General features: G+C 42.3%; 1 protein-coding gene and 1 pseudogene across 3 annotated transcripts; both read left to right on the forward strand.

Moving 5' to 3' along the window:
* Positions 1-1,793: 1,793 nt before the first annotated feature.
* LOC110349818 (eukaryotic translation initiation factor 4B pseudogene) lies at positions 1,794-5,785 on the forward strand (annotated as a pseudogene).
* A 2,220-nt stretch (positions 5,786-8,005) lies between these two features.
* LOC101710920 (E3 ubiquitin-protein ligase TRIM38) lies at positions 8,006-26,498 on the forward strand. 3 transcript variants are annotated; one of them, XM_021260514.2, is made up of 9 exons: positions 8,221-8,656; positions 9,822-9,886; positions 10,040-10,589; positions 12,774-12,869; positions 14,422-14,652; positions 15,793-15,815; positions 15,909-16,021; positions 19,110-19,625; positions 23,139-26,496. In XM_021260514.2, exons 3-9 carry the CDS (start codon positions 10,182-10,184, stop codon positions 23,369-23,371), a joined length of 1,620 nt encoding a protein of 539 aa, XP_021116173.1. In that variant the 5' UTR covers positions 8,221-8,656; positions 9,822-9,886; positions 10,040-10,181; the 3' UTR covers positions 23,372-26,496. The 3 variants fall into 3 exon arrangements, with proteins under 3 accessions (XP_087037968.1, XP_021116173.1, XP_021116174.1); XM_021260515.2 differs by having other exon boundaries at positions 8,221-8,598; XM_087181842.1 differs by lacking the exon at positions 12,774-12,869 and having other exon boundaries at positions 8,006-8,656; positions 23,139-26,498.
* Positions 26,499-27,329: the final 831 nt, after the last annotated feature.

Genomic DNA, 27,329 nt, shown 5'->3' on the forward strand with positions numbered 1-27,329 from the left:
CCATGTACTTTGAATATAGGTTTTGCTACAGAAATATTGGTGCTTTTGGTCACAAAATTCTGCCTTGAACCCTGTGGGAAGACACATCATATAGAGACTAGGACCTTGAAGAGAAAGTGCTGATGTTTGAGATGCATGTGCCATGTTCCTAGATCCTACAGAGAATGCAATTTTGCCTCTCCCTACTCTTCCAGCAGCAATAGAACAACCAGTGTTCCACGTCTTCTTGATTGTATGTATATAATTTTTTCCCAACTGATGGATTTGAAATGGTACCTAATTGTGCACCCAATTTCTGTTTCTCCATTTTCACTAATGAGTTTGGGAGTTTTACTTGTTCATGTTTTCTTTGTAACGGTTTATGTCTAAGACCCTTTGGGTTTCTGTGATTTACCTCTGATTTACTGGAGTTTAATAATTTTTAAACTCTATGTTATGGCTTGTGTCTAGATGTCTGCCCAAAGCGTCATGCATTCATAGGTGGGGCTTTTTCTGAGGGGGCTGAATATAGAATGTGTGATTCATGGTGCAAGGCTAGGCAGGCGAACACTAGGTTTAAGAAGGTCAGTAATACCCACCTAAGTAGTCAGAGTAAGACAAAAGGGACAGAAAGATACTGTTGAGGTCCCCTGTTGCTTTTGCTGTCTTTTGCCACCATGAACTGTTGCCCCTCTGCCAAGCCACCCTGCCACGGAGCCAGCTGATTATGGATTGAAACCTCTTGAAACTGTGATCTAATAAACCCTTTCCCCTTTGTCTTTGAATGTCGGGTATTTTGTCTCAGCAGTGAGAGAACAATAACTAACATATTTAGGTTCTTAGATCCTTATTAATTTCTAGGAGACTATAGCCAATGTTTCTCCTGTTATATGCGTGGCATTTTCACTTTCTTTTTTCTGATTAAGTTTCAAACTTAGGGTGACCATATTTTCCTTTACAGTTGGTGACTTTTGTTTCCAAAGAGCCCAGTCATCAATGGGCATTGAATTTCACCAATGAGTTAGTTGCATTCACTGCGAGCATCCTGTGATTTCTTTCCTTAAATGTGCTGAGGAGGTGATTCAACAATTTACTTTGTAATGTCAGTCTTCAGTTGTATTCACAGGATAAGCCAAATTTGTAAATATAGATTTTATACATATATGTACATATGCTATATATATATGTATATATGCTATGTGTACCATACTGAGTCAATACCTCAGTTTGAAGTTAATTTGCTAATCATTTCTGTGCTGCATTGTTGTCAGATAAGGGCTGGTTTCCCAGAATAGTTAGCATACACATAAGCCACTGCACAAGGAAGACTCTCAAAATTATAAAAGTGGGTAAAACCAGTTAGCTGCCAACTAGGCTTACTTACAATTTGATCATATTTGTGTTGGAGGTGAAGACAGTTGCTAAGTAGATGAAAAATCTTTTTACATATCAGTCCTGCTCATGTAGAAAGTGATTTCATATATTTCATTAAAGTTCTGTAAATATATTCTTATTTCTTTATTATAGTCGGCATTGTATCAGCTCTGTATGTTTGCTCCACAGCTTGATTTTTCCAATTGGTAATGGAACTATCCAAGTTTTCAATTTATCGATGGGGGAGAGAAAACTGTATCTCAAATAATAATGTAGTATATACAGAACTAAGCTTGCATTTACATATACAATATGTGGATATGCATGTGTTTGATATAATGCATTATATATTATGTACTATAAATAGCATATAATATATATTAATATATAAAAGTCTGGCTTTTAATAAAATATGGTCATATGTAACAGGTATAACACGTATGTTGCACTATAAACATTATTTTAAATGTAGCCTTTGTGTTCTCTCTCCCTCTCCCAACATAGCGACCTCATCAAAAGAGAATAGGAAGGGGAAACTATCTCCCTAACAGACTTTCTGGATGACAGCAGAGGCATTGATAGAGGAAGAAGCACTTATGGCCTCAAATCAATCAGCTGGGCTGATGAAACAGATGACTGGGAAGAGGATGTTTCAGCCAGATGGCAGAGTGGGGATGAGGATGTGTATGGGGTTCCTGGAACTGACCATGTTGTCCTTGCCACCGCTCCATGTGCTGCTCAGGAACCCAGTGTCGACTGGAGCTGTCTGCCCAAGTCTCTGCCCTACCCTGCTTTTCTTGGGAACCTTCCCAAAGATCTGATCAAAGATTTGGTTAAGAACTTCTTTAGAGGATTAAATATCAGGGTGGTGCATTTACCATGTGACCCCTGCAATCCAAAAAGGTAGAAAGGTTTTGGTTCTGTTCAGTTTGGGAACTTGGATTCCCTGCTCTGTGCCCTGAGTCTCAATAAACTGTGTCTAGGCAAAAGAATAGTTCGAGTTGGATTAGCTGATCAAGCATAGCAAGACAGCACACAGGAGCCTGACAAAACAGACACAGACTGGAGGGCCCGACCTGCCACAGACAGCTTTGATGATGACAGCCCACCCAGAAGCAGTGATGATGGCTTTGGATGCAAGTATCAAGACTGTTATGATTCAGATAGTGGTGGGTATCAGAATGGCCTATCCTGGCCTATGAATCCATATAGGAGCCGGGATCATTAGGGCCACCAAGGCAGCAGAGACTCTGATAGAGACTGTGATTCCAGAATAGGCAATGGCAGAAGAGCCCTCCATAGTGAGTGCCATAGAGATAATTACTACAAAGGAGGTGGAGACCATGGTGATGACCCATATGCTGACAGCTCATGGGGCTCCAGAGATGATTACTAAGACAATTCTTGGTGCAATTGTAGAGGTCTGCCCCACAGACCCAGACTGAATCTGAAACCTGGGAGTACTCCTAAGGAAAACGATTCTTCCACCACCCCCTTCCAGCCCAGTCGAGCACCTTCCATCTTTAGAGGGGTAAAGCCTGTTGACACAGCTGCTAGGGAAAGAGAAGTGGAGGAATGGATGCAGAAGGAGCAGGAGAGATCTTCGTGGGGGCCAGATAATCCAAAACTAGAATGGCGGTCAGGCTGGCAAAGGGAAGAAACTCAGGTATAGGAAGGAAAAGTGAATCACTGAAGACTGGAACCTCAGGCCCACCTGGCAAAAATGCATAAAGAAGAAAAAGAAGTCTCTAGAAAATCAAATACTCGGTAAGGTGGAAGATTGTCACTCTCCAATTTCTAAGCTTCCCCAAAGGTGATCAGCTTCTAAAGGTAATGCCAGCCACCCCACCAAAGGAGAATGGGTGGTAAAGCACCATCCTGCTCCATCTCAGAGCTCTGGCACAGAGCAGAAATCTCCTAGAGATGGTAGTGGCTTGGAAGGTAGCTCCAACTCAGCCACCTGAAGAAAGACCAATAAGGAAAATTGCAAATAAAATGGATGGGGTGTGTATCCAAAAAGGCTAACCTGAGAACTCCTGTCATAATTCAGGAGACAGAGAAAAAAAAATCACTAGAAGGAGGTAGATAGGAAGGAGGGCAAAGAGAATCAAGACTCCAGCTCTGCACTTGTGCAAAGGAAAACAGGAAAATCCAGCCTCCAAGTTCAGTTCTGCAAGCAGGTAAGCTGCTCTCTCCATGAGTGGTGAAGATGGAAACGAGGGAGAGGACTCTACAACATAGACCTCTGTATCCTATGCATTCTCCTAATCACTTTCCACCCTGGAACATTTGAGAATAAATCAAACCTCTCTGGACAAAATGAAACTTACCATGTTCTGAAGATGTTCCATTTTTCAAAAATGCAATTCCTTTGCATAATTCTGCATCCTTTAAAGTACTGAAGTAAGCAGGGAATCACCAATGTAGTCAGAGACAGAGTCTGCAGCTTTATTTTTTCAGTATTTCTTTTATGAGTGCATATTTGAAGTACTTAATGTTTACACTCCTTGAGTGGAGTTGGTACATATACATAACATATCTTAATTTCCTTTTCTTCATCCCCTTTCCCTTTCCTTCCTCACCTTTCCATCCATCTCTTGAGCCTTTTCCAGTTTGGTTTTAAAGTTGTGATGTGTTCTTCTAATACCGTGTCACTTCCTGTGTTATTAGTACCTAGGGACCTCTCTTTAGCAGAAATCATAATGACAAAGATGTAAAATCTGAATTGGTTGAGCAGTAGAGGAGATGTAAGAGGGAAGTTTCTACCTTTTACTTCTCATCCTATTCTGACATATATGATTTATCAAACATTACCTGAATATATTTCCTACTCTTGGAAAAGTAGATTTAGTGTCTCAAATTGTTTCCCTTTCCAGGAGGCCATCAGTCCTATCTCTTATTTTTATTCTAGAATTTTGGGGCCAACCTTAGGAAAATTCATTAATTTTTTTTTACCCCTCAGAGTAGTTGGGAGTCTCCAGACCACTAACCCTTGCTCCTTTGAGCATGGAGTATTTGAGCTGAAAACAGCTGAGAAAAGAAAGATACAATAAAAGCTCTCCACCATCCCCCTGCATCAAAAAGCAGGACCTAGATTCATAAAATTGTCCACCCTGCCAATGTTCACCAGTAAGGCCAGATGTCAATCTCCAGACTCCCAGAACGCAGGCAGTCCCTGAGGAAACTTCATAACAAATTTTGTAAAATTCAGGCTTTGTCTACTGTTAACTTTCCTATATATTTGCCATCTCACCAGCTTTCACCCAAGAAACTCAAAATTATTTTCCTTTTCCTTGTCACTTCTTTAAAAATTTACTTTTCTATTTAAATGTTCCCTAAGCTCACATTTTAACAATCCTTTGCATTTCTTATCTGTTGAGGATGCCAACATGCATGTGTGATAACGTTCTATTTCTGTTTGCATGTCTCTTGCTGATATGTCTTCTGTTAGTCTAGTTTACAGTGACTCAGATGGAGAATTTAAGAGGCTGGAGAAAACATATATCTTCTTCTCCCCAACAAAAGAAGCATCACACTTAAAAAAAATGGTACTGGGGATTGAGTCCAGGACTTTCACAATTAATTTTTGTTATGAGTCAGAGTCATCCTAAGTGAATAAATTGTCAAGGCTTGGTTCAGTTTGGAATCCTTCTGCCTCCACCTCCCACAGTTTCAGAATTACAAGCATGTGTGAACATTCTGGGCATGAAAGAGCTTCAGTCTTACTTGTTCTTAATTCCCATATCTCTAGTGCACTGGTGCTCATTGAGTAAAATTCACCTTTGTGAAAGACCTATCAGGTTGAAATCTGGTTATCTATAAATTATCTTCTTGGTTTTATGATAATAAAAAAAGTCTTGAAAGAATTTTTCAAGAATGGGGCTTGTGCACAATTTCATCTGCTGCTTGTTTATATCAACTTCACCCTTTCCATGCAGTCATCTGGAACAATTTGTATCACTAGAATGAACCCTGAAACTACTTACAGTCTGTTGTCTTGTCAGTCAGATGCCCCTTGTTTACAAAAGTTAAGTTTTGCTTGCAAATAACCAACAACCTGTTCCAACCACCCACCATCAGTGGAATTATTATATACCCCCCACTGGCCAGTAGATGGCGCCAGACGTCTCCAATGGCTCTGGAGGCCACGTGGACCAGAGCAGTTTGAGAATATAATGAGAAAATTAGATTTATGAGATTGCAATGATAAAAAAACACACACACCTGTGCCAGACATATCTGACCATGTATAAATTAGGGAAGAAAAGAGCTGACACCTGCTTCCTGAAGATCTGCTCCTAAAAATCCACAATGAAAGATGAAACAGATTAGAAAATTAAAAATTGGACTATGGCAAGTTATAGGAAGAAAAAGAAGACCTACTTGTCTACCATCATTTAATCTTTCTGGGAACATGTTTAAGTCCATTCCTTTTCTGGGCCTTCATTATTACAAAAATGTAAGAACTCAATTTTGAAAACGAGAAAAACTTTTCACTAGCTTATGGGATTCACCCCAGCTAGCAGATCTGGACTTCTGGAGCACACTGTGTCCTCCAAAGAGCACTTCAATGACCCACTGACCCTCAGCCTACTCTATACAAATTAAAAGGGATGTGGATAAGGGAGTTCAGGAGAGGACTGATGTCTTGCAGATCTACAGTAACACAGAAAGGACATGTCCCAAGGCTGTCACCAGGATTCAGTTCCTTGGCTTTGCCTTGATCCTCACCCATACCAGATGATCCCCTAGAATAATGTCAGCTTCTCCCTTGTCCCTCACTCTCTGGCTTTGTGGGGGTCCTGGAGGTAGTTAAGACCCCATGGTCAATGGGCTTTCCTTTGGGCTGGGCCAGGCCTTGGGCTCCTGAAATGAGAGGCTCTGAAACTCTGATGTTTCTAAGTGGAGCAGGGCAGGACACAGAACCCAGGGATAATTATCCACCCTAAACCTCAGTTCACCCATGAGTGAGCAGGCTTTGGTGAAGCTTTCCCCCCATACCGTGGAAGTTTGAAAAGCTATGATTCATGCTTGCATGATGAGTATGTACAATCTATTTGCATAGAATCCCAAAACTTTCTTGAAAGATGTGGGTTTTTTGTCATTACTCTCTTAAGTCAGTGTCTGCCCAGATTTTGCCCCCTTTGTTCCTAAATCCTTTCTACTTTTGAGTGGTACTTACTGTCTTGCTTATGATCATCTGGAAGTTCATGCTCAGGATCGTTTTGATACTTGCATGTTACCAAAGCTCTCAGCTTTCATTTGCAGTATTCAACTTTTGTCATACTTTGTGTGTAATCTTTTCCCCAGTCTAAACCATCATCATTTTCTATTGGAAGGAGAGAAGTAGTTTTCAAGAAAACCAGTAACTATCATGCATTTTCATACTTTCTGATAATATTGGTGGCAGTAAGTTGCCTGCCCAGCCCAACACACATGTAAGTACTATGTATATACACTCCAGGACATATTAGCACACAGCCACATGCCGGTCAGATCACATCACACACATCGGATGCACAAGTGTGGATACATTTCCTAAGATGTTTGTTGAGTGCAAGTCAGGCATTCAGTCTTTCATTTAATACATATCACTGTGCCTGATGTGTAGTCATCTGGGATCTGCCAGAGAATAATATTGATGAGTTTCTTTGCCCTTATGGAACCTTCACTCTCATAGGGGAAGCTGAGAAAAAAAAAAACCCAACATAAATAGGTGAAAGATTCCATGAACATGTCCTGGAAAGAAAGTAGTGGGATTTAAGTGAATGTGAGAGTGAGAGAGGGCATAGGTATGAACAGATGGTCAAGGAGAGCTGGGTGAGAAGGAAGCCTGAAAGCATGTGTTCAGGGGCCACCTGGGCCAACTCTTCCTAGACAGACACTCAGTCCATGGCTCTTTCAGGAGAGTCTGGCGATCCAGTCCCCACACAAGGCCTGGGTCCTCTGTAGCCTAGACTCCCAGGCTCAGCCCAGCATTACTTACTGGTGATGACACCTTCCTCTATAGAGAGTTCCTGTTGGCATCACCCTAGGTCTAGCTTTGGGGATGCAGATGCTTCTCTGCCCCTTTCCCGTTCTAATCCCTACAGCTCCTGCATGACCAAGTTCCTCCTTCATGCAACAGGAAAGAGGTGTGAGGAAGGGCAGCTCTCACAACACAGGCTCAGTCTTATTTTCACCTTCACGGTGGTGCTTTTTGGTGGTGGTGGGTTTTGTTTTTTTTTTAAGAATTTGCAAGCTTCCTTTTCTCGTTGGTTTGATAAGAAAAATTTGGAACACACTACACCTGAATCCACAGTTGAGGTACAGAACTAAAAGGGAAGCCTGTGTACAAGGAGTCCTTATGAGATCTGAGATTGTGGGGCTCATTCCTGCTTCAGTGTCTGTGTGTTAGCCTCTCAGAAGTCAACCTATTCTGAGCTGTTTGGACTCTGTTCCCACAGGACCTGCCAGGGAACAATGAGTTACTAAGTGGCACAATAACAGAAGGCTCTGCGGCTCCCAGGAGTGCAGGGTGCCCTAAATAGTCCTGTTTAGGGTGAGAGGAGAGCATCATTTCACACTCAAGGTTGAGGTGAGGACCTGATGGACTGTAGCCCCCTGATGTCTGTTTTCCATCTGCTGCCTCTTGACCCAGCACTCAGGGTTATCCCTGGGTCAAAGGTACTCATTGCTGGGCCATTAGTGACTCTTACTTGCTGTCCTAGCTGGATGTCTTGGGATACTGACAAGCACCCGAATCCTGCACAGGGGCAGTAAGGAAGAAAAAGAGACTCAGTCCGCACAGAACAGAGAGGAGTGGGAGGCTGGCTTAGAGGATGTTGTGAGGCCAAGGAGTTTGCTGTGTTGCCTCCCCTCTCTACCCCAATCAGAGCAGTGAGAAAACCACAAGTCACCTAGAAGGAGTTAAAAACACCAAAGGTCAGGAGGCTGTGGACTCCAGCCAGGTTGAGAACAGAAGAGAAAGATCTCTCATTAGAGCTGTGAGCTGGCCCTTTGCAGGCCTCCTGCTCCTCCATGGCCTATGCTGGGGTCACAGGGGTTTACTGAGTTATTAATAGGTCCCCCTTATATTTGCTATTTTTAAAAACCAGTTTTTCCTATGCTCTCTGTTCCCTTTCAGGACAAGCTGAGAACAGAAGCAGTTTTTTGGCGCCAAATCTATGACTCCACCTCCCGCAGTAGTTTCACTTTCGAACTGCCTCAGCTCCAGAAGTGGCAGCTCTGCAGGACCAGCGGCTGGTAGGGGTTGTTTTCCTGATAGGCCCAAGCGGGCTCATCAGGTGGAGACTCAGAGCAGGTGTGGGTGTCTGAGAGCGCGGTGGGGGTGCACAGTGTTTCCTGACAGCAGAGCACCCTACTGTCTACCCCAGGGAAGGCCAGAGAATCTGCTCAGAGAAAAACTCACGAACCCGACTTCCCTTATTCTACTCCCCTCCCAATCTCCCAACAGTGAGGTGGGGTTGTAGGGCGGGCGACATGGATGGGTTCACAGAAATAGCTACTGCAAGAGACAAGGGGACAGACACGGCTCCTGGTCCTGCCTCCACAGCATCTTGTCAGATTCTCATTGGTAGACACAGAGCTTCTGGCACACATCCCACGGAGGCCCGATACTCACCCTCTTTCCGTGCTCCCCTTGTCCGAGCTCTGCTCCCTCCCTGCACTCCCAGGACCTGCAGTTTTCCTTGAGGAAGGTCCTGTCCTGGAGAAGAGACAGCGATCTTCCTATTTCTCCAGTGCTCTGTCCCCAGGAATAATTGAGCCCTACAACTCACTTCTCCTCCATCAGCCTCTTTCTAGTTCTCTTAATGTCAGTTCACTCAGTGGTCGTAAAAAGAATACACCCTTTCTTCCAATTGCCTTGGTTTCTTTTATTCGGGGCTGGTTGTGTCTCCACCAAAACTGTATGAACATGATTTTTGTGACATGTGTGGAGCAGGATAGGCATTCAGGTGGAGTCCAATTTGACTGTCTAAACAGAATCCTCTGTAGAATACACAGGGTTCCAATGTTTGTTAGTGCCAATTATAAGGAGATAATTCTGATGCTAACTGACTAACTATTCTTGATCCTTATTAGAATAGGAAGGAGTTTCACATTCCCCCACCGAGTTGTGGCTCTTTCTGTAACTTCTGTGAGGAACTCTGCAGTCATTTTCCATCTTTCTCAGCCTGTTGCTCCTTAGACTTTCCCACTGTGATGGAATGTTCTATGTCCTAGCTGACGTGTGTGTGTGTGTGTGTGTGTGTGTGTGTGTGTGTGTGTGTATGTGATGCTGGGGATGGAACCCAGGGCATTACATATATCAGGCAAGTGCCCTACCACTGAGTTACATCCCCACCTATTTTATTATTATTATCATCATCATCATTATTATTATTTTGCTTTTATTTTGAGATAGGATATCACTGAATTGCCCAGGTTGGCTTTGACCTTGTGATCCTCCTGTATTACCCTCCCAGATAACTGGAAGTACAGATACTCACCACCACATCAGGCTGGGCTCTTCTATAGCCACCAGTCACATGTGAGTATTCAGCAACTGAAATGTACATAGCAGGACTGCTGGATTTTAAATTTCATTAAATTAAATTTAAATGGCCACATATTGCAGTGGCTATAGTATTAAACAACTCATATTTGTCCATGTTCTAAATTCTGACCTGTTTCTTCCTTCTAGAGAGAGGCCTGCAACCTGTGGAGGCTAATCCCAACCAGCTCCTGTTACAAAGGCTCAGGAGAGACGATTTCTATCCCTGTGGAAATTCTGGGTACTCTTCTTCACCTCTAAATCCAACATTGGAGCTACTTTGGGGAAAGCTATGGCCTTGGCTATCATCACCAAAAAGATTAAAGAGATCGCCACCTGCTCCATCTGCCAGAACCTAATGATGAGCCCAGTGAGCATCACCTGTGGACACAGCTTCTGCCAGATGTGCTTGGAACAGCACCTTTACAGGGTGCAATCCAGTCAGGGGCAGAAGATGTTCCCCTGCCCTCTGTGTCATGTTCCATTCAATAAAGACAGCTTCCGGGCCAACAGGCATCTGGAGAGCATTACTGAAGTCTTCGAGGAGATGGACCATGATCTGGTGTGTGAGGCCCATGGAGAGCAGCTCCTGCTCTTCTGTGAAGATGACGGCCAGCTCATCTGCTGGTGCTGTGAGCGGGGATCACAGCACCAGGGACATGCCATGGCGCTGGTGGAGGACGTGTGCCAGGGCTACAAGGTGAGTGTGCCTTTGGCAGGGACGCACCTGGTGCTCCTCCCTAGGCCTGAGGGGAATGACCCAAAGACTAAGATGATGGCCTTGAAATACAGCCTTGTTTTTCTAGTTGAAAAATAGCTTCTGATGGATTTTTTGCAGAGTCCAGTCCGAACTGTCCATAATGACATTCTACAGGATGCTCAGACTCCTGTCCCCATTTCCTGTGTTATCATGGATTTCTCCCTGCTCTGGGACATGTCCAGCCAGACACCTGTATAGGCTCTGCTTCACACTGTGTTTACTATGAGAAACCACAGTATGCAGGACTCTACAGGAGGATCTGGAACCATGACAGAGGGGAAGAGGATGCACACACTACCTGTGGGGACCCTATAGTCTAGTAGAGTTAAAAACCAGTAAAGTGATTGCCTGGAGCCCCAGCCTTTGGCAGTGAGAGGGCAGGAAGGGAGGGAGTGGTGCATCCCAGAGGTGGCTCCTGAGAAAAAATAAGCTTAACCCCAGCAGGGTGTCTAGATAGAGGAAACTACACATGGTGCAGAGGCACAACTTGGGGTGCCCCTGCCTCACCATGACCAGGCCCTGGGGTTTATATAGGTGGGGACAGGTGAAAGAGAGCAGGGCCCAGGACCTGAGTGTCAGCACCCAGTCTCAATCCTAGACCACAGTGTTACCTGCCACTGGGTATTTTCACTTGCAGAGTAAAATGGTAGTAACTGAAAAAAATCACCCAGGAACTCCTAAAATAAAAGGAATTTCAAGGTTAGAATTCTAATTATCCCATCAAGAAAGGCAATGAGACGATAGTTTCAAGCAAGTTTTTAGGAAGAGCCACAGAGTAGGAAATGAGTGTGTGGGGTATGACTGGAGGGAAAGGTCTGGGCAGCTCCTAGGTATCCCTAGAGTTTGTAAGGGACAGGCCTGAGAGTAGTCCTGCTGCCCCCGCCCTCAGCCTTGCTGGAGCTGAGAACCCTGTACTCAGTGTGGGTTCCTGGTTAATCCTCCATGACATAGACCTGGGTTCCTATGAAAACTCTGTGACCTTCCTAAGATCACAGCAGCCCTGACCATTGCTCAGCACATGCAGTGCTTCCTTAGAATCCATGGAGCTGCTAATACCTGTAATGAAGATATTCCCATTTGAGTTTCTCTACCACAAAGTGTTAGGCTAAGGAGCAGCACAGGTTGTCAGCCTCAGAGGCCTATGGTTGAGGTTGAAATCTTAGCTCTTTCATTTACTGGAATGACAGTTTGGGGTAAGGTATTAAATGTCTTCATGCCTTGGTTTCTCCATGGAAAGGTGGAAATAACTCACTCCCTCCCTAACACATACATCCAGATACTGAATTAGCTTTAAGGACATTAATATATGTAAACTTAGACTAGCCTGTGGTATACGGCAGGGGTAGTGCAGTCTTTTGCTAAATCAGTTAAGCCCTTTCCTAAGGGTGCTAGAGAATTCATGAATGTACTTACTGCACTTCCAGGGAAACAGGAGGGAATTTTTTTACTTCTGAAAATGATGAAAAATTGGCACTAGCTTCAAATCACTTTCAAGTAAAATATGTGAAACCAGTTGTAAAAATAACTCAAACCCTTGGCATGGACACTAAATCCTTATAAATTGACTTCATGATTCCCTTCTTCCCTGTCAGAACTCCTCCAACTGTATTAAATGTTGCTAACTTCAGCTGATGTCTTCATCTATCTGGCACACCTATAAGTTCCTCAAAGATTCACATGTGCAAAACACACTGCAATTGGTATTGTTGACTTTAGTGCATTATTGCATAAGATCTTAGATTAGCTGATTACCATATCTATGCTCCCAGTTTCCCCCGTGACAGTGTGGTGTTGGACATGGGTCAGGCCCTGGTCAGCATAGCAGATTGGAATTACCGATCTATTGCTGGCCATTGATATCCATTGTAGGTGAGTTACTTACCTGCATTCATGCCTCTTTTTCCACAACCCTTAAAGGATATAAAAAATCCTACCACCTGTTCAGGTTGGTTAGAAGATCTGTGTGTCACAGCACATATAGCCTTCAGCAGGCTCTCTGGCAAAGTGCAAGAACTCAACAAGTACTCAGTTATTTTTAATACATTTTAGAGTACCAGGATTCCCTTTAGGTGTTTAATGAATAATCAAATTCAATAGACTTTCTTCACCCAATTTTTCCCTTAGGAAAAGCTCCAGAAAGCTGTGGCAAAACTGAGTGAACTCCATACAGAATGTATGAATCAGAAATCATTCATGACAACACAGATAATTGAGTGGCAGGTGAGAATCTGAGGTTATCAATCTCAAACTATTTTCCATTTTAGTGCTCAGGCACAGAGAGTGACTGGGCTAAAGTACAACAATGCTTTATTCTCACTGAACCTGACTAGAAAGATGAAATCCAAAGGAAAAAAACAGTTGTTTTATGACTGCTTATTTACTTCCATGAGATGTCATCACCAAGGCCTTCAGTCTTCCAATACTAATTGGTTGAGATTCCTGATACTCACTTAAAAGAAGTAGAATTGTGGTAGCCATGTGAATAGGCATAGCCTTGGCTTGATTTCACATGTTAACCACATCATATGGCATACAGGATTTAAACTTATCTCTTTATTGCAGTTACAATAGGACAGGGTCTGGCTGTCAGCTTTCTAGGTGCAGAAACTGCCTTGGAGAACATTCAGAAAACAGGCTCCCTCTAGGGAGCTTCATGTAAACGACTTCATTTACATGAAGTCAATAAAGGAAACCAGTTTGAGTTATGAGAAGCATCACAGCTGTGACAAGAACCTCAACCTGCAAGCTGAAGGCTTGTGGACCATCTCCATGTCTCTCCAGGCTTCACAGTATCAGAGACACATTCCTTTGTGGAAATATCTTTGGACTCCATTAGCTGTCAGTCCATGTGCACAGGCTAGTGAGTCAGTCTGCTTCTCCCAGGGTCATTTCCACCCTTTGCCTTCATGTATGGAGGGTGAGCCAGAGCTTCCAGAGGATGCTCTTCTGCCCCTCATTTCTGGCATCCTGGCCAGGGGAAGACCTTGAGTGTAGCTAACACATATGGGAAAGCCTTCAGTACAAAGAGGAACTCTGCTCCAGTCTCCATTAGGATCAGTCATCCTATACATAGGAACCATTAGGGTGACCCTTACCACAACACAAGCCTGCCACAATAGGACCTTCCTCGGCCAAGAATCAAGGACTTTCCTTCCAGCGCGGGTACTTAAAAGACAGAAATTCTTCAGGTGACTTTAGAGAAGTCAGAGCCAACCTCTCTGAGTCTGAGTGTCAACAGGGAGTTTGATACATTCTAAAATCTTGAAAGACTTATAGGAAAATTATGTCATAGCATACTATCATACATTCATTTTCTATGTGTGATAAATAGACAAAATTTGAAATTTGTGATTTTCTCAATTATTAAGTGTGCAGTTCAGTGGTATTAAGTACTTTCCTATTGTTTTGAAGTCATTACCCTATCTATCGCAGAACTTTTTCATCTCCAAGTGTGAGACTGTCCCCATTAACTAACTCCCATCACCTAGTAACCACTAATCTGTTTTCTGTCTCTACAAATTTAACTACTGTATATATCTGGTTTAAGTATAATCTATAATAGTTATCCTCTTCATTCTGGCATATTTCACTTCGTGGAATGTTAAGCTCTGATTCAAGGTTCATGCTTGTTAGCGTGGCCAGATTTTTATTCTTTTAAAATAACTACTCGCAATGGGTGATTCTCCATTATGTACTACATTTTGTTTATCCATTCATGTTGTATGGATGCTTGTTTTCTTTTATACTATTTATTATATTTTCTTGTTTCTAGGATACAGTAGAGATTCACAGACAAAAAATCAAGTCTGATTTTAAGAATCTCCATAGTTTTCTGCATGAGGAGGAGAAATCTTTTCTTTGGAGGCTGGAGAGGGAAGAAGAACAGATGCTGGAAAAACTAAGGGAGGTTAAGGCGAAGCTGGAGCAGAAGGGTGATGAACTTGAGGATCATAAGGTTGAGCTGGAGGCAAAATGTCAGGGCTCAGACCAGAATCTGCTACAGGTAAGGCTGTGGACTTAGAGAAGGAAAGGAGGATTCTGATATTGAGCTGTTGGGAGGAGAATTGTCAGGAATTATGAGAAGATCGGCTTCCACTGCTTCCACTCCAATGTGTGCCATAGTGTAGGAAATTATTCTCTATATTTTGCATCAGTATCATCAGGATAGCTTCATTAGTCTATGGGGTTCCTGTATGTGAAATATAAAAGTATACTTCCCCATGACACAGTGCTCCACTCCTGTAATCCCAGTTAGTGGGGAGGCTCAAGCAGGAGACTATCCTGGGTGGTTTGGTGAGACTCAATATGAAATTAAAATTTAAAAAATATGGACTGAAGATGTTGGTCAGTAGTGGAGAACTTGCTTACCATGGGCAAGGCTCTGGGTTCAATCCTCAGCAGTGTTAAAGAAGAGAAAAGAAAAGTTTCTCCTCTAATGGATAGCTTATGTCATCATTTCCCCTTGGCCCATCTACACAAATGCCTGTCTGTCTGTCTTTTTCCTAAAATACTGTTCCAGATGACAGATGGTGACAGTGGGGCAGCCGAAAGCAGGATAAACTTTTTCCTGATTTGCTGGTAGAGTGCTTATTCCACACCTACTGTGGGGCTTCTTACAGCTGCATGAAAGGTACACCATTAAGATAAACCACTGCAGCTGTTAATTCTGGCTCCCACTAGTGGGACTGGAGGTCACACCCTCCTTGAGAGGGTAGCACATCTGCTCCACCACCTTGTGATATCAGTTGCCACCACTTTGGTGGCTTAGTCTCAGGAGCTGTGTATGCAGCCACCATGGAGGACCTTTGTGACAAGGGCTGTACATGGGCTCACTCTGAAGGACTTCAGGTCCCTGAGAGCCTGTCTCGCTAGATAGAGGCTGAGCAAAAATCCTGCCCCAGTCCCCAGCAGCCACAGGCCAATCCCACTGTAACTACTGCTCTTCCCCACAGGCTTCTGCAGGGAGGTCACAGCCTCCTGAGGAGTGGGCAGAGGCTGGGTGGGATCATTGCTCCTGCCTCTGCAGCAGTGTCTCAGGCTGGGTCCCTTTTTCCTTCTTGGGGAGTTGTGTTTACAGACAGTGTCTCCCATGCCACAGCCCATGGAATCCTGATGCTAACACACTTGCCTTTTTTCCTTACAGGATGTAAAAGGCACCTTGAGCAGGTGAGTCCTATGTGGACAAAGGAAGTGAAGGTCCAGGTAAACAGAGCTGAATGGAGAGGACCACTGAGGAGTCTCTGCCTATGCTTCTTCCAGGGCTTGTGTTGTGAAGCTGGAAATGCCTGAGGCCTTTTCCTTGTCGATTAAGACTGTGTGTGATGTTGCTAAGCTTTACTTGGATGTGAAGAAAATATTAAGACGTCATCAAGGTATTTGAGCACGGCACTCCCTCAGTGCTTTGAGGCAGAGATTGTGGAGTTATATTCAGCAAAGCTGTCATGCAGTCCCTGTTCTGTGTGCTCAGATGATGAGTATGTACTACATCCTGATCACCTGTAGGACCTTCTGATTCCTGCTGTGTGCTATGGTGACAGCAACTCCCATCATTCAGTTTCCACATCTGAAAAATGAGATAGTGACAGGTTCCTTTCATTCAGTTGTGCTGAAAACCCACTACATTCACATGTGTGAGCTTCTAGTACTTGTCTGGCAGGTGGGCCCAGGGCATGCTGTTAGGTGTGGCTCTAGTACTTCTTGTAAATATTTCAAATTCTAAAATGCAAGAAAAGTGGGTGAGAATTATAGACTAGGTCTTAACTCATATAACACAGTTAAATTTAGAACCATGTAAGAAGAAAAAGAATTAGTGCTGCAAGCTTGAGTTTTCTGCTCCCTTTTCTTTTGTTAAACACTGCTTTCTATAGTTCCAAAATTTCATATCCATAATTGCCAAATTGACCCAAAAGCTTTGAGAATTTTACCATTCATTTGGCTGCAGAATTGCCTTTAACTTGAAATGATTTGGTGACTGCTTGAGTTATCTATTGCCACCAACAAACTACTAAAATTACATAAAACAGTGCAAACATATGTCACAGACTTTATGAGTCAGGGATCTGGGTACAGCTTGGGGGGCCCTCTCCTTAGGGCCTAAGGAGGCTGCAGTAAAGGTGTGGCCAGGCTGTGTTCTCATTTGAACACTGTTCTAGGGAAGGTTCTTGCTTTCTTACTCGCTGGCAGGATTCATTCCCCTTGGGTTGCAGGATGTAGGGCCCTGGCTTCTTGCTGGCTGTGGCTGGAGGCTGCCCCAGCTCCACAGGCCTCCTGTCAGCCCCTTGCACATGGGCATCACATATGGCCAATTATTTTTTCAGCATGAAGTCAGGAGAAGATTCTCCATAGCATATCTGCTGGTAAGATGGGTGTAAATGATGAATCACAATCACAGGAGGTATATTCCCTCATCTTAGCTATATTCTGCTGGTCAGAAGCAATTCTCAGGCCCTGCCCACACTTATGGAATTGTACGGGAGCCTGAACACCAAGGAGGGGGGTCCAGAGATAGGTCCCCCTTGACCTTGAGTCTATCTGCTTCAGGGTACTCATCTGAACTGCCCTGATATGCGGCTACTTAAAGTTCTGCTTTATCCCACTTACTTTGAATATACTTTTACTTCAGAAATACTGATTCCTTTAGTCACAGGATTCTGCCTTAGACCTTGCAAGGAGAAGATATAATTTGGCGAACAAGACCTTGAGGGATATCAAGACCTTGTGCTGGTATCTGAGATTCATATCTTAAGATTAGGAGATCCTATGGATCATGAGATTGTACCTCTTCAGTTGAAAAAAAAAAGAACAACTGCTGCGCCACACTCTGCTGTTTTTCAGGGTACAATTTATACATTTTGCCTAGTGGATTTGAAATGGTACCAGTTGTATTCTTAATTTCAGTTTCTCCCATTTTACCAGTGAGGTTGAGATGTTTGTTTTGTTTTGTTTTGTTTATTTTTCTTTTTGTATATCTATTAGTCCTTCAGATGCTCTGGTTTAACTGTGATTATCTGTGATTTAACAATTTTTATTTAGTTCTGTTGTATTTAATTTCTGGAAGCTTATTGTTGCTAATAAGCTCCGATTTGTGAATATCATTTTACACTTTCATTCTGTTTCTTGATAGAATTTCAAATCTAGGGGGGAGTTGGTGATCTTTGAATGCAAAGAGAACAGTCCTCATTAGGCACTGAATTTCATCCATGAATTAGATTCATTCGTGGGGATCACCTTGTAGTTCTTCCTTATAACGTCATGATGTAGTGATATGATGAATTACTTTCCAATATTAAATCCAAGTTGTGTTCTTAAGATAAACAAAATTTATAAATACATCTAACACAAGTATTATATATAACATACAAATCTGACAGCACAGTTTAAAGATACTATCCCCGTCTTTATTGTGCATCAGCCATATAGCCAGATAAGAGCTGGTTACCTAGAGTAGTTAACATAAATGTAACCAATGGGGCAAAGAAGAACCCTGACATCATAAAGGTAGGTAAAGAAAATTTAGCTTCCAGTTGTGGTCTAAGAGCATTAGGATCACAGCCATGATGTGCAAGGCACTTGCTAAATAGGTGGAGATCTTCTTATGCATCAGATCTGCTGATATGGAAATTGAGTTCCTATATTTTATTAAAGTTCTGTAAACATATTTCTGTTTCCTTACCATAGTCACTGCTCCGTGAGCTCTGTTGTGATGCATTGTTATGTTTGCCCTACAACTTGATTTTTTCCAGTTGATAATGAAACCATCCTTCTACTCATTGTATTTACATAAGAGGAGAGAAAAACCTACACCTCTAATAACATGTAACGTATATAGACACAAAGTTTAATTCATGTATGTAAAATCTACAGCTTGCATAATGTATTGTATATTGTGTACTGTAAATAACAAAATGTATTAACATATAGATGACTGGCTTTTAATTTATTATAAAATATGTATAACAGGTATGCCATATTTGTTATATTATAAATATTTTAAATGATATGTGTGTATATGGATATAACATTTGATTTGCTCTTTATACTATTTTTACACTCTTTCTTCCTGCATGTCTATGTGATTATGAAGTAGAGATGGGTAAGGGCTCACTGCAGCTCCACTGTTCCACGACCTGGACACCATCAGGGGAGAAGAGGGGCTTCGGACAGGACAAGAACCATGTTCTATTTAGTTCTGGTCTTTGCCAACACTGAATGACTAAGTGATCATGAAGATGATGGAAAAGTAGGAAATTACTGCATCCCTGGAGTTTTACTAACAATAGGCAAAAAGTAACTCACTGGATTCTCCCCAACATTCTCTGCAGTAGATATTACAATTTTCACTTTATGGGACTAGCTGATATAACTAGTAAAAACTAATTATTGGATTTTAATACAGATTGGTTTTATTTAAAATTGTATTCTCAATATAAAAAGAAATGTTTGGTTTTATTTATATTGCAGTCATTGTGACTCTGGATCCAGATACAGCTCATCTGGCCCTAACTCTATCTCAAGATCAGAGGCAAGTGTCTCGTGAATGCAGCCAGCAGAATCTTGAAGTTTCTTCCAGGAGATTTACCACCTTCCCTTGTGTCCTGGGCTGTGAGGGCTTCACCTCAGGAAGACATTACTTCGAAGTGGATGTTGGAGAAGGCAGTGGCTGGGATGTGGGAGTTTGTATGGAAAATGTGCAGAGAGGCCTTGGCATGAAAAAGACACCTGAATTTGGATTCTGGGCCATCCAGCTGTGCACAGAGAATGGCTATGTAGCACTGACCTCTCCCCCCACTGCCCTTGAGCTGCATGAGCGGCCTCTGGTGGTGGGGGTTGTTCTGGGCTATGAGGCTGGACCTGTGTCCTTTTACAACATGACTGGTGGCTCCCACATCTTCACCTTCCCCAGGGCTTCCTTCTCTGACACTCTGAGGCCCTTTTTCCAGGTTTATCACCATTCTCCTTTGCTCTTGTCTCCACGAGGTGAGTAAGGAAAGGAGAGAAGTCTCCTGGGCTTGAAAATATGGGAATTCCATAAGGGCAAAATGTGGTCCAATTTCTTCATTGCTATTTCTCCAGTCCCTAGAATAGTGTGGAGTTTTAGGAGGATATTTAATAAGTCTGTATTGAATTAATGGATCTAAAGACAGTAAGGATACCATAGAGAGTCAGTCTGACTGAGGGGAAACCGAGATAATGTGATGATTACTTATGGGCCTCTGCACCCTCCTCAGTGCACTTAGCAATTTGATTTCCAGTGCTGATTGGTTGATGAGTGGGGTGACCCCAAGGTCACAAGCTCTCCTTTTCCCACTGTGTTTGAGCCATTTGTGTTCCTCATGGGGGATGAAAGAGACTTTCAGTTGTCTGCTTACTGCAAAAGAGAGTGACTGTTCCAAACACTAGCATATTGATTGGAGCTACAGTCCTGGACACTGCCAGACCTGTGAGCTTGCCTTGGGAATTATCAAATAAGCTATGAGAAAGCTAAAGTTAGCTTACCGTGAGAGGCTTCAACTGGAAAAGAGAGTATGAGTAAGAAATGAATTTCAGTGGAGCTGAGTTCTAGGAAAAAGACGGGTTGGTCTTTTCCAGAGCATGCTAGAGCCAGCTACTTTGAAATATTTTAAAATCACAGTCAATAGTTATTGTTGGAATGACTATTGGTAGTCTTTTTTTATGATTGTGTTATGATCAAACAGCCCTTAACTTAATATATAGGTTTATTAGGAAAAGTAAGTTCCAGTCAGTTTTACATGGCCATACCTGAGTGGGCAAATGGCATGTCCAGAGTGAAATTAGTCAAATCACAAACAACCTTAAATTTGATGAGCACAGTGACAAAATTGCCAAATGTTATGATAATTTGTAGCTGATATAAAGATTAATGCTTGCTGACGTTGAGGTCCTCTGACATCCTGTTTCTAAAATCAGAGCAAATGAAGCCAGAGATGTTTCTGGATGTCAGAGGTGTTCTGGGGCCTCCATCTCTGCCCAAGGAGACCTTGAAGAGGTCAGATGATCCACTAAGCCCCCAGTGTCAGAAGTGCTCCCGGTCAGGCCAGTGGGGGCTAAGTTGTCACGAACAAGGGAATGGTTCCAGAATATGCTACTCTAAAAGATGCCACAGAGCCTGGGATTATTTGAGCTAAAAACAGTTGAGAAAAACATTTAATGAAAACTCCCTACTCTCCCCCTTTTAGCCTGAAGGCAGGACCTAAATTTTAAAGGTGTCTCCCCCTTTCAATCTCTAGCAAGGACAGAAGTTAATTACCAAAGACCTTCCTAGTGTAAGTATCAGAGGAAACATCACAACAAATCTTGTAAGAACCAGGCTTCCTGTGCCATTAGATTTCCTATATATTTGCCCTCCCACAGCTTGTCACCTTAGAAATTCAATGTCTTCATTTTTTGCCATGCAATTTAGCTAACAATTTATTGCTCTTTCTTTAAAATGCTCTAAAAGTCCAAGTTCTAATCACTCTTTTACATTAATTATCACTCTTATTCCCCTTTGCATGTGATGCACTTGTTAAAAAGTACCTGTTTGCTTTTCTCTTGTGAATGTGTCTTACATTAGTCTAGTTTATAGGGCCCTCTTATTTGTTCTTTGACATCGGAACTGTAGCCCTCTAGCACCTATTGAATAACTGAGAAGTTCACCTTTGTGCAGGAAACAGGAAAGTGTGATATGGGTATCATTAAATTCCCTTCTTCCTGCTCTTTGGAAAATAAAAGGAAAAGTGTGATGAAAGCAACACCGAAAGAACTATTGAAGAAGGGCTTTTGCAGAATTCCTGCTGCTGCCTGGTTATGTTCCTTACACCCTTTGCCTGCAGTCACTGGAGCAATGGTGTCCACAATTGGACCCTGAAATTTCTTGTTCCTTGTAGGGCTGCCAGTCAGATGGTGCTTGTTTGCAAAAACTTCAACCTGAATGCTGACAATCACATGCTCATGCTGCCAGCCACTCAGATATCACATATCTCAACTGTCCATCCTGGGGTGTGGGCAACTCCTGACTGGTTCTTGGGGTCCACAGCCCACATTGATACTCTAGAGCATCTTAGGCTCATTTTAAGGAAAAACTAACAAAAAGGCCTACGGCCACCATGAGAGATCCAACCAGGCATTTACTAGGGAAGACGAGAGGTGGCATCTGATTCCTAGAAATCTCTCCTTCTGTTAAGAGCTCTCGGGGACAGCTTGTACACCATATCCCCTCCCAAGTCCCAGTAAAAATAGACACCCCAGACCTTCTGGATCTGAGGTGCCTTTAGAGTAGCAGCTCCCCTTCTGTATTCATGAGCTAGTGAATAGAATTTCCTGCCTGCTCCCAGAACTGTTTGCTCATTTGCTGAGGGTATGGAGTAGGCAAAGAAGCTGCTGCTTAGTAAACAGGACAGTTACACTGGGCCCTGTGCCCAGAGGCTTCAGATGGGCATTGAGAGGGTAGAGGACTCTTATTCTGTGGAACTCTGTCTTCTGTTTATCTATTATTGTCTTTATTTTCTATTAGTCACCTATCCTATGTTCCTTGTCAACATTTAGTAGTCTATAAGAGCTCCCACTTTTCCTGGCTGGTGATACCAATTTGGAGTTATCTGAACCTGTGTGATCTGAGTTTCAATTCACGGGGCTATAGCAAGGTACAGGAAGAAAAATAGGACCTGCTTGTCCACCACACTTAATATTTGAGGGATCACGGGTTAAGTTTGTTCCTTACCTGGACCTTTGTTACTCTAAAAAAGTAAGAACTCAATTTTAGATATGAGGAAGAAATGTTGTTATTGGTGTGTGGAACTTGCCCCAAACCAGAGAATCAGAACCCATGTGGCTCCTTGGGTTCTCTGGAGAGTACTTCTGTGACCTACTGAAGCCTGTTCTGCTCCAAAAAAATTAAAAAGGACTCGGGTGAGTGGTGCAGTAGGGTACTGATGTCCTGCAGCTCTGGAGTGACATGGAGGGACTTGACCCAGGCTGTTACCAGGGGTCAATACCTTGGTCTTGCTTAGGGCCTCCCCTACTTCAGGTGAGGCCCAAGACTGACATCAGCCTGTCTCCTCTCCCATGCTCCCTGTCCTTATGAGGTCCTTCATGTGTTCAGGCCCCACGAACAGTGGGCCTGCGCTTGGACTGGATAAAGCCTCAGGTTTCAGGACCTGATATGAGGAGGCACCAGGACTTCGGATGTCCCCAGGTTGAACAAGTTGGGATGTGGGACCCTTGGGGCCCTCTGAACTGTAGTGTCCCCTTCCTTATGGGTTCCTGCAGCCAGGGGAGCAGCAACTCCCAAAGGAGAATGCAGGGGTTTAAAATACTCTTTCCTTGCCATTGTCACATATGAGAGGCAACAGGTTAAAGCTCTGAAAGAACAATGTCACGAATAAGAGTTTATTTCTCGTAAACCTATTCACCAGTTTGTCTCTTCTAATAACTTTTTCTCTTGTTTTTCTTTCTCCATTGGACCTTCGGGCCATTTCTGGTGGTGCACAGGGCAAAAAGAGGATGCCCAAGCAGAGGATTCCTGGAGTTCCTGCAGAGAGTCCCATGACACGAAGTACTGGAGGTCAGGACATCACCTGAATCCCACTGCAGGACCCTGGGGACAGCGAAGGGTTTTCCCAGACCCCAGTGCTGGACAGGATGACACTCTGGTGCCATCCAAGCGCCAAAAGACCCTGCCTGCTGCCCCAGCCCTGCCTTGCTCAGACCACATTGAGCCCTAAACCAGCCCTGTCCATCTCTGTAGTCATCAAGGTCCCTCACCCACATACTGGTTGCTTCTTACAGTTACAGAGAGGCTGGCTGTACTTGGTGACCTTGACTCTTTCTCTGATGGGTCTCTGTGAGGGGCTGAGGCCAGGGGACCAGGCTGGTGTCTCATAGGAACAGGACCTTCCCGTAGAAGACTCTTAAGTAGGTGTCTTAGTTACTTTTCTCATTGCTGAGACAAAATACCAATATCCAAAGTTAAAGAAGGAGAAGTTTATTTGGTGTACAGTTCATAGAGGTTTCACTCCATATTGGCTGGCTCCAAGGAAGAGTGGTACATGGCAGAGGAGCATCAGAGAGGAGAAATAGTTCATTGCAGAAAGAAGACAGCAAAAGCAAATAAGAGATGGCCACAGCTCTTTCTATCCCTTATATTTTATCCAGGCTACTTAGGGAGGGTAGCGCTCACACCCTTAATCCTAGTGCCCTTGAGCCTAGCATTGCACCATGAATCAATCCCAGAGTCACACACTCTAGATCCAGCCACCTCTGAAAAAGCCCCACCTGTAACTGCCTGAGGCTTTTGGGGGGGGGGGGGCGAAACGGGACCATCTAGGCACAAGTCCTGACACTGGAGAAACACAAGAATAATGTGATGGAACTATGCACACTCATTGTGCCCATTTCTAAAGCTTGACATGTGACTGAGATGTTGTTTACAGATTTAAAAGGTGACAAGGGACACCCAAAGAAGAATGTGTTCCGAAACCCCTTAGAGGGTCTGAAGAGTGTTTGTATTCTCTCAATGCCTGTTTTTAATAGAAATATAAAAAGAAGTTGCCCACACATGATTTAGGTGGATGGTCAAAGAAAGACAAGTCAGTGTCAGTGCATTGCTATCTCCCCTGGCTTTTGTATGTGACCTCTTCTCACTCACTTTTCCCTGTGATGGTACTGATTTCATTTCAGTTCTGTAGATTCACACACTGGAGTCCATGACGTAGAGTGAAGCCCTGTGGGACCCACAGCACACACCACAGTGCGAGGTCCACTGTTCCATGCAAGGACATACACGTGTGCTGCACACTGTAGACTGCAGAGCTGCTGACTTCCCACTTGGCTCCTAAATTTGGGATTTTTAAGAACTTTCCACATGGCTGTGTCTCCCTTAATGGCCCTCAAGTGCTCCTCTGGGGTGCGTTCACTTCTCCTCTCCTCCAGGCGTCCTGTTCACTGTCTCCTTGAAGTATCCCCATGAGGTATTTCCAGTTCCAAAAGTAACTAAGTGCCACCAGGTGTTCTTTCACAGGCTCGAGAATTGTAGACCCCCATTTTGGTTTCTTCTACAGCCTCAACCACCAGCAGTGTTTTCTAGTGTTGTCACTGGGGAGTAAAGTGATAAGTATGACCGCTGCTTTGTTGTCCACCAGTTTCTGTTACTAAGAGTTGTAAATCTCTTTACATAATTGTTAGCATTTCAGTTTCTCCATCTGTAGTCTGCCAGATGATATATTTCATCATGTTTTCTTTGTCTTTTGTATTTTCTTACTAAATTTCACATGTAACAGTCTGGATATTAGTCATTCATTGTATCTCAGTATTTTAAGTACTTTCACACAAATATGTTAGCGTTTTTGTAGATCCTTAATTGAGGAAACTTTCTTTTAATGTAATAAAATCATTAATTTCTCCCTTCTGACTTGTGCTAAGAGATTTACTTCAAGAAATTCCTCCTTATGCCTAATTTGCCTCTTTTATTATATTACAAACTTGAGAATCTACCTTACACTTTAGGCATCTACTGCATTAGGTTCCCACCTCCGTTCAGGACTAAGAATTAATTTTGCAAAAAGCAGACTAACAAGAGAAAAACATAGAGGAGGGAAGTTTTTTCCCTCATCCCTCTGAAGATAGTTTGGGTCCAGTGTAGTGACTTCATCCAGGAAGGGATTTTTCCTGGCTATCTGTCCCTCCTCGGTGTGTGCTGTCTCTGTGATATAGTTCAGTCCCCACCATCAATGTAGAAGGGTTCCTTTGCCCCTGCAGCATTGCCAGCATTTGCTTATTATTTGGTTTCTTAATGGTAGCCATTCTTTCTGGAGTAACATAGAGTCTCAGTGGTGTTTTAACTTGCATTTCTCAAATGGCCAGCAATGTTGAACATTTTTTCATATGTTTATTGGCCACTTATACTTCTTCTGAGAAGTGTCTATGCATTTCACTTGCCTATTTTTTATTAGGCTTTTTTTGGGGGGGACTAATTTTTTTGAGTTCTTTATATGTTCTAATAGTAGTCTTGTGTCTGAGGAATAGCTGGCAAACATTTTTACCCCATTCTGTAAGGTGTCTCTTCACTCTGTTGGTTGTTTCCTTTCCTGCACAGAAGAAATTCTATTCAATCCAGTGATTCCACTTCTGGAGATCCTGCCAAAAGACTTTAATTTATCATATTACAGTGATACACGCATATCTATATTTACAGGAGCACAATTCATAATAGCTAAATCTTGGAAGTGGCCTATATATCCATCAACAGATGAATGCATAAAGAAAATATGGTGTATATATACACCACAGAGTACTGCTCTGCTATAAAGAATGATAAACTTGAGTCATTTGTAGGAAAATGGATGCACCCTGAGACTATAATATTAAATGAAGTAAGTCAGATACACAAGCTTAAATATCACATGGTTTCTCTTATATGAGAAGCCCTAAATATAAATAAAGAGCAAAATAAAAGACAGATGAGAGAAGTAGGGAGACAGATCTGTTTTTTTGTATGGGAAGGGGAGGAAGAGATGAAAGAGGACAGGAGAGGAATGGTATGAAAAAAGAATTGAGATGTATTATGTACATGAGCCAACTCCCCACAAGGAATGTAATCATTATGTATTGCAAATGTACTAATAAATTTTAAAATTAAATAAAAAGCTATTGAGACTTGTTTCATAGCCTCATAAACAATCTGTTCTGGAGAATGTTCTATGTGCATGTGAGAAAATTTTGTGTTCTGCTGTTTTTGGATAAAGTATTCGGTAGATACCTGTTAGTTTGTTTAGTTTTTTTTTTTCTTTAGTGTTAATAAATCTCCTCTTTCATTATTTGTCTTCCATTAACTTTTTGATCAAGTACTTAAAATAAATCATGAAGGCCTCCAGATACTATCATTAAATTTTTTATTTCTTTGATTCTGCCAGTTTTATTTCATGCAGGTGGGGCTCTATTGTTAAGTGCATATATATTACAGTGTTATGTTTTCTTGATGATTTGATGCATTTATCATTTTACAATATTTTTCTTAGTCTCTTGTAACAGAGTTAATTTTAAAATTTATTTTGCTTAATCATCATGTAGCTAATCCAGTTTTCCCTTGTGTATATTTGTGTTATGCCTCTCATTCTTTAATTCATCCTATTTGTGGTTTTGACTCTAATGTACGTCTCTTGTATATAGTTACATGATTTTAAAAATTTATTCTTCCAACATCCTGTTTTTAACTCACCTGTACTTACTCTGTTGCTGATAAAGCAGGATTTACATCTTTCATTTTGAGGTATACTCATTTTTGGTGTTATTTTTCTCCATTACTACTTTATTTTGTGTTAAATATTTTTCTTGTATACCATTTTAATGATTTCTCATTTCTTTTAGCACACTCTTTGTGTTATTTTCCTAAGGGTTGCTTTGAAGATTACAAGTAATATTTTACATGAATTGGTTTGAATTAATACTAACTCAATAATATCTGAAAATTGCTAATCTCAATAATATCTAAAAGTTTTACTACAACGTAGTTCCAGTCAACCTCTCTTCCTTTGTCCTATTATTGTCAGACAAATTGTATTTTTTATATCCCATGCCTAAGTACCCAGATTTATTACAACTTTAGTGCTATTTCAAAAGAAATAGAAGGAAAAAAGAATTATGAATAAAAAATACATTTATGCTATCTTTTATATTTCTTAGGTA

Source organism: Heterocephalus glaber, unplaced genomic scaffold (assembly GCF_053883595.1).
Source record: "Heterocephalus glaber isolate CG9 unplaced genomic scaffold, H.glaber_assembly_v1.0 deba00001472, whole genome shotgun sequence".
In the NCBI taxonomy this organism is placed as follows: Eukaryota; Metazoa; Chordata; class Mammalia; order Rodentia; family Bathyergidae; genus Heterocephalus; species Heterocephalus glaber.

What these genes read in the sequence shown, in the direction of transcription:
- LOC101710920 (XM_021260514.2), top strand. Translation starts at nt 10,182, where the DNA reads ATGGCCTTGGCTATCATCACCAAAAAGATTAAAGAGATCGCCACCTGC. An exon ending in CACAGATAATTGAGTGGCAG is followed by an intron (nt 12,870 to 14,421) that starts GTGAGAATCTGA and finishes TCTTGTTTCTAG; the next exon opens with GATACAGTAGAGATTCACAG. An exon ending in AATATTAAGACGTCATCAAG is followed by an intron (nt 16,022 to 19,109) that starts GTATTTGAGCAC and finishes TTTATATTGCAG; the next exon opens with TCATTGTGACTCTGGATCCA.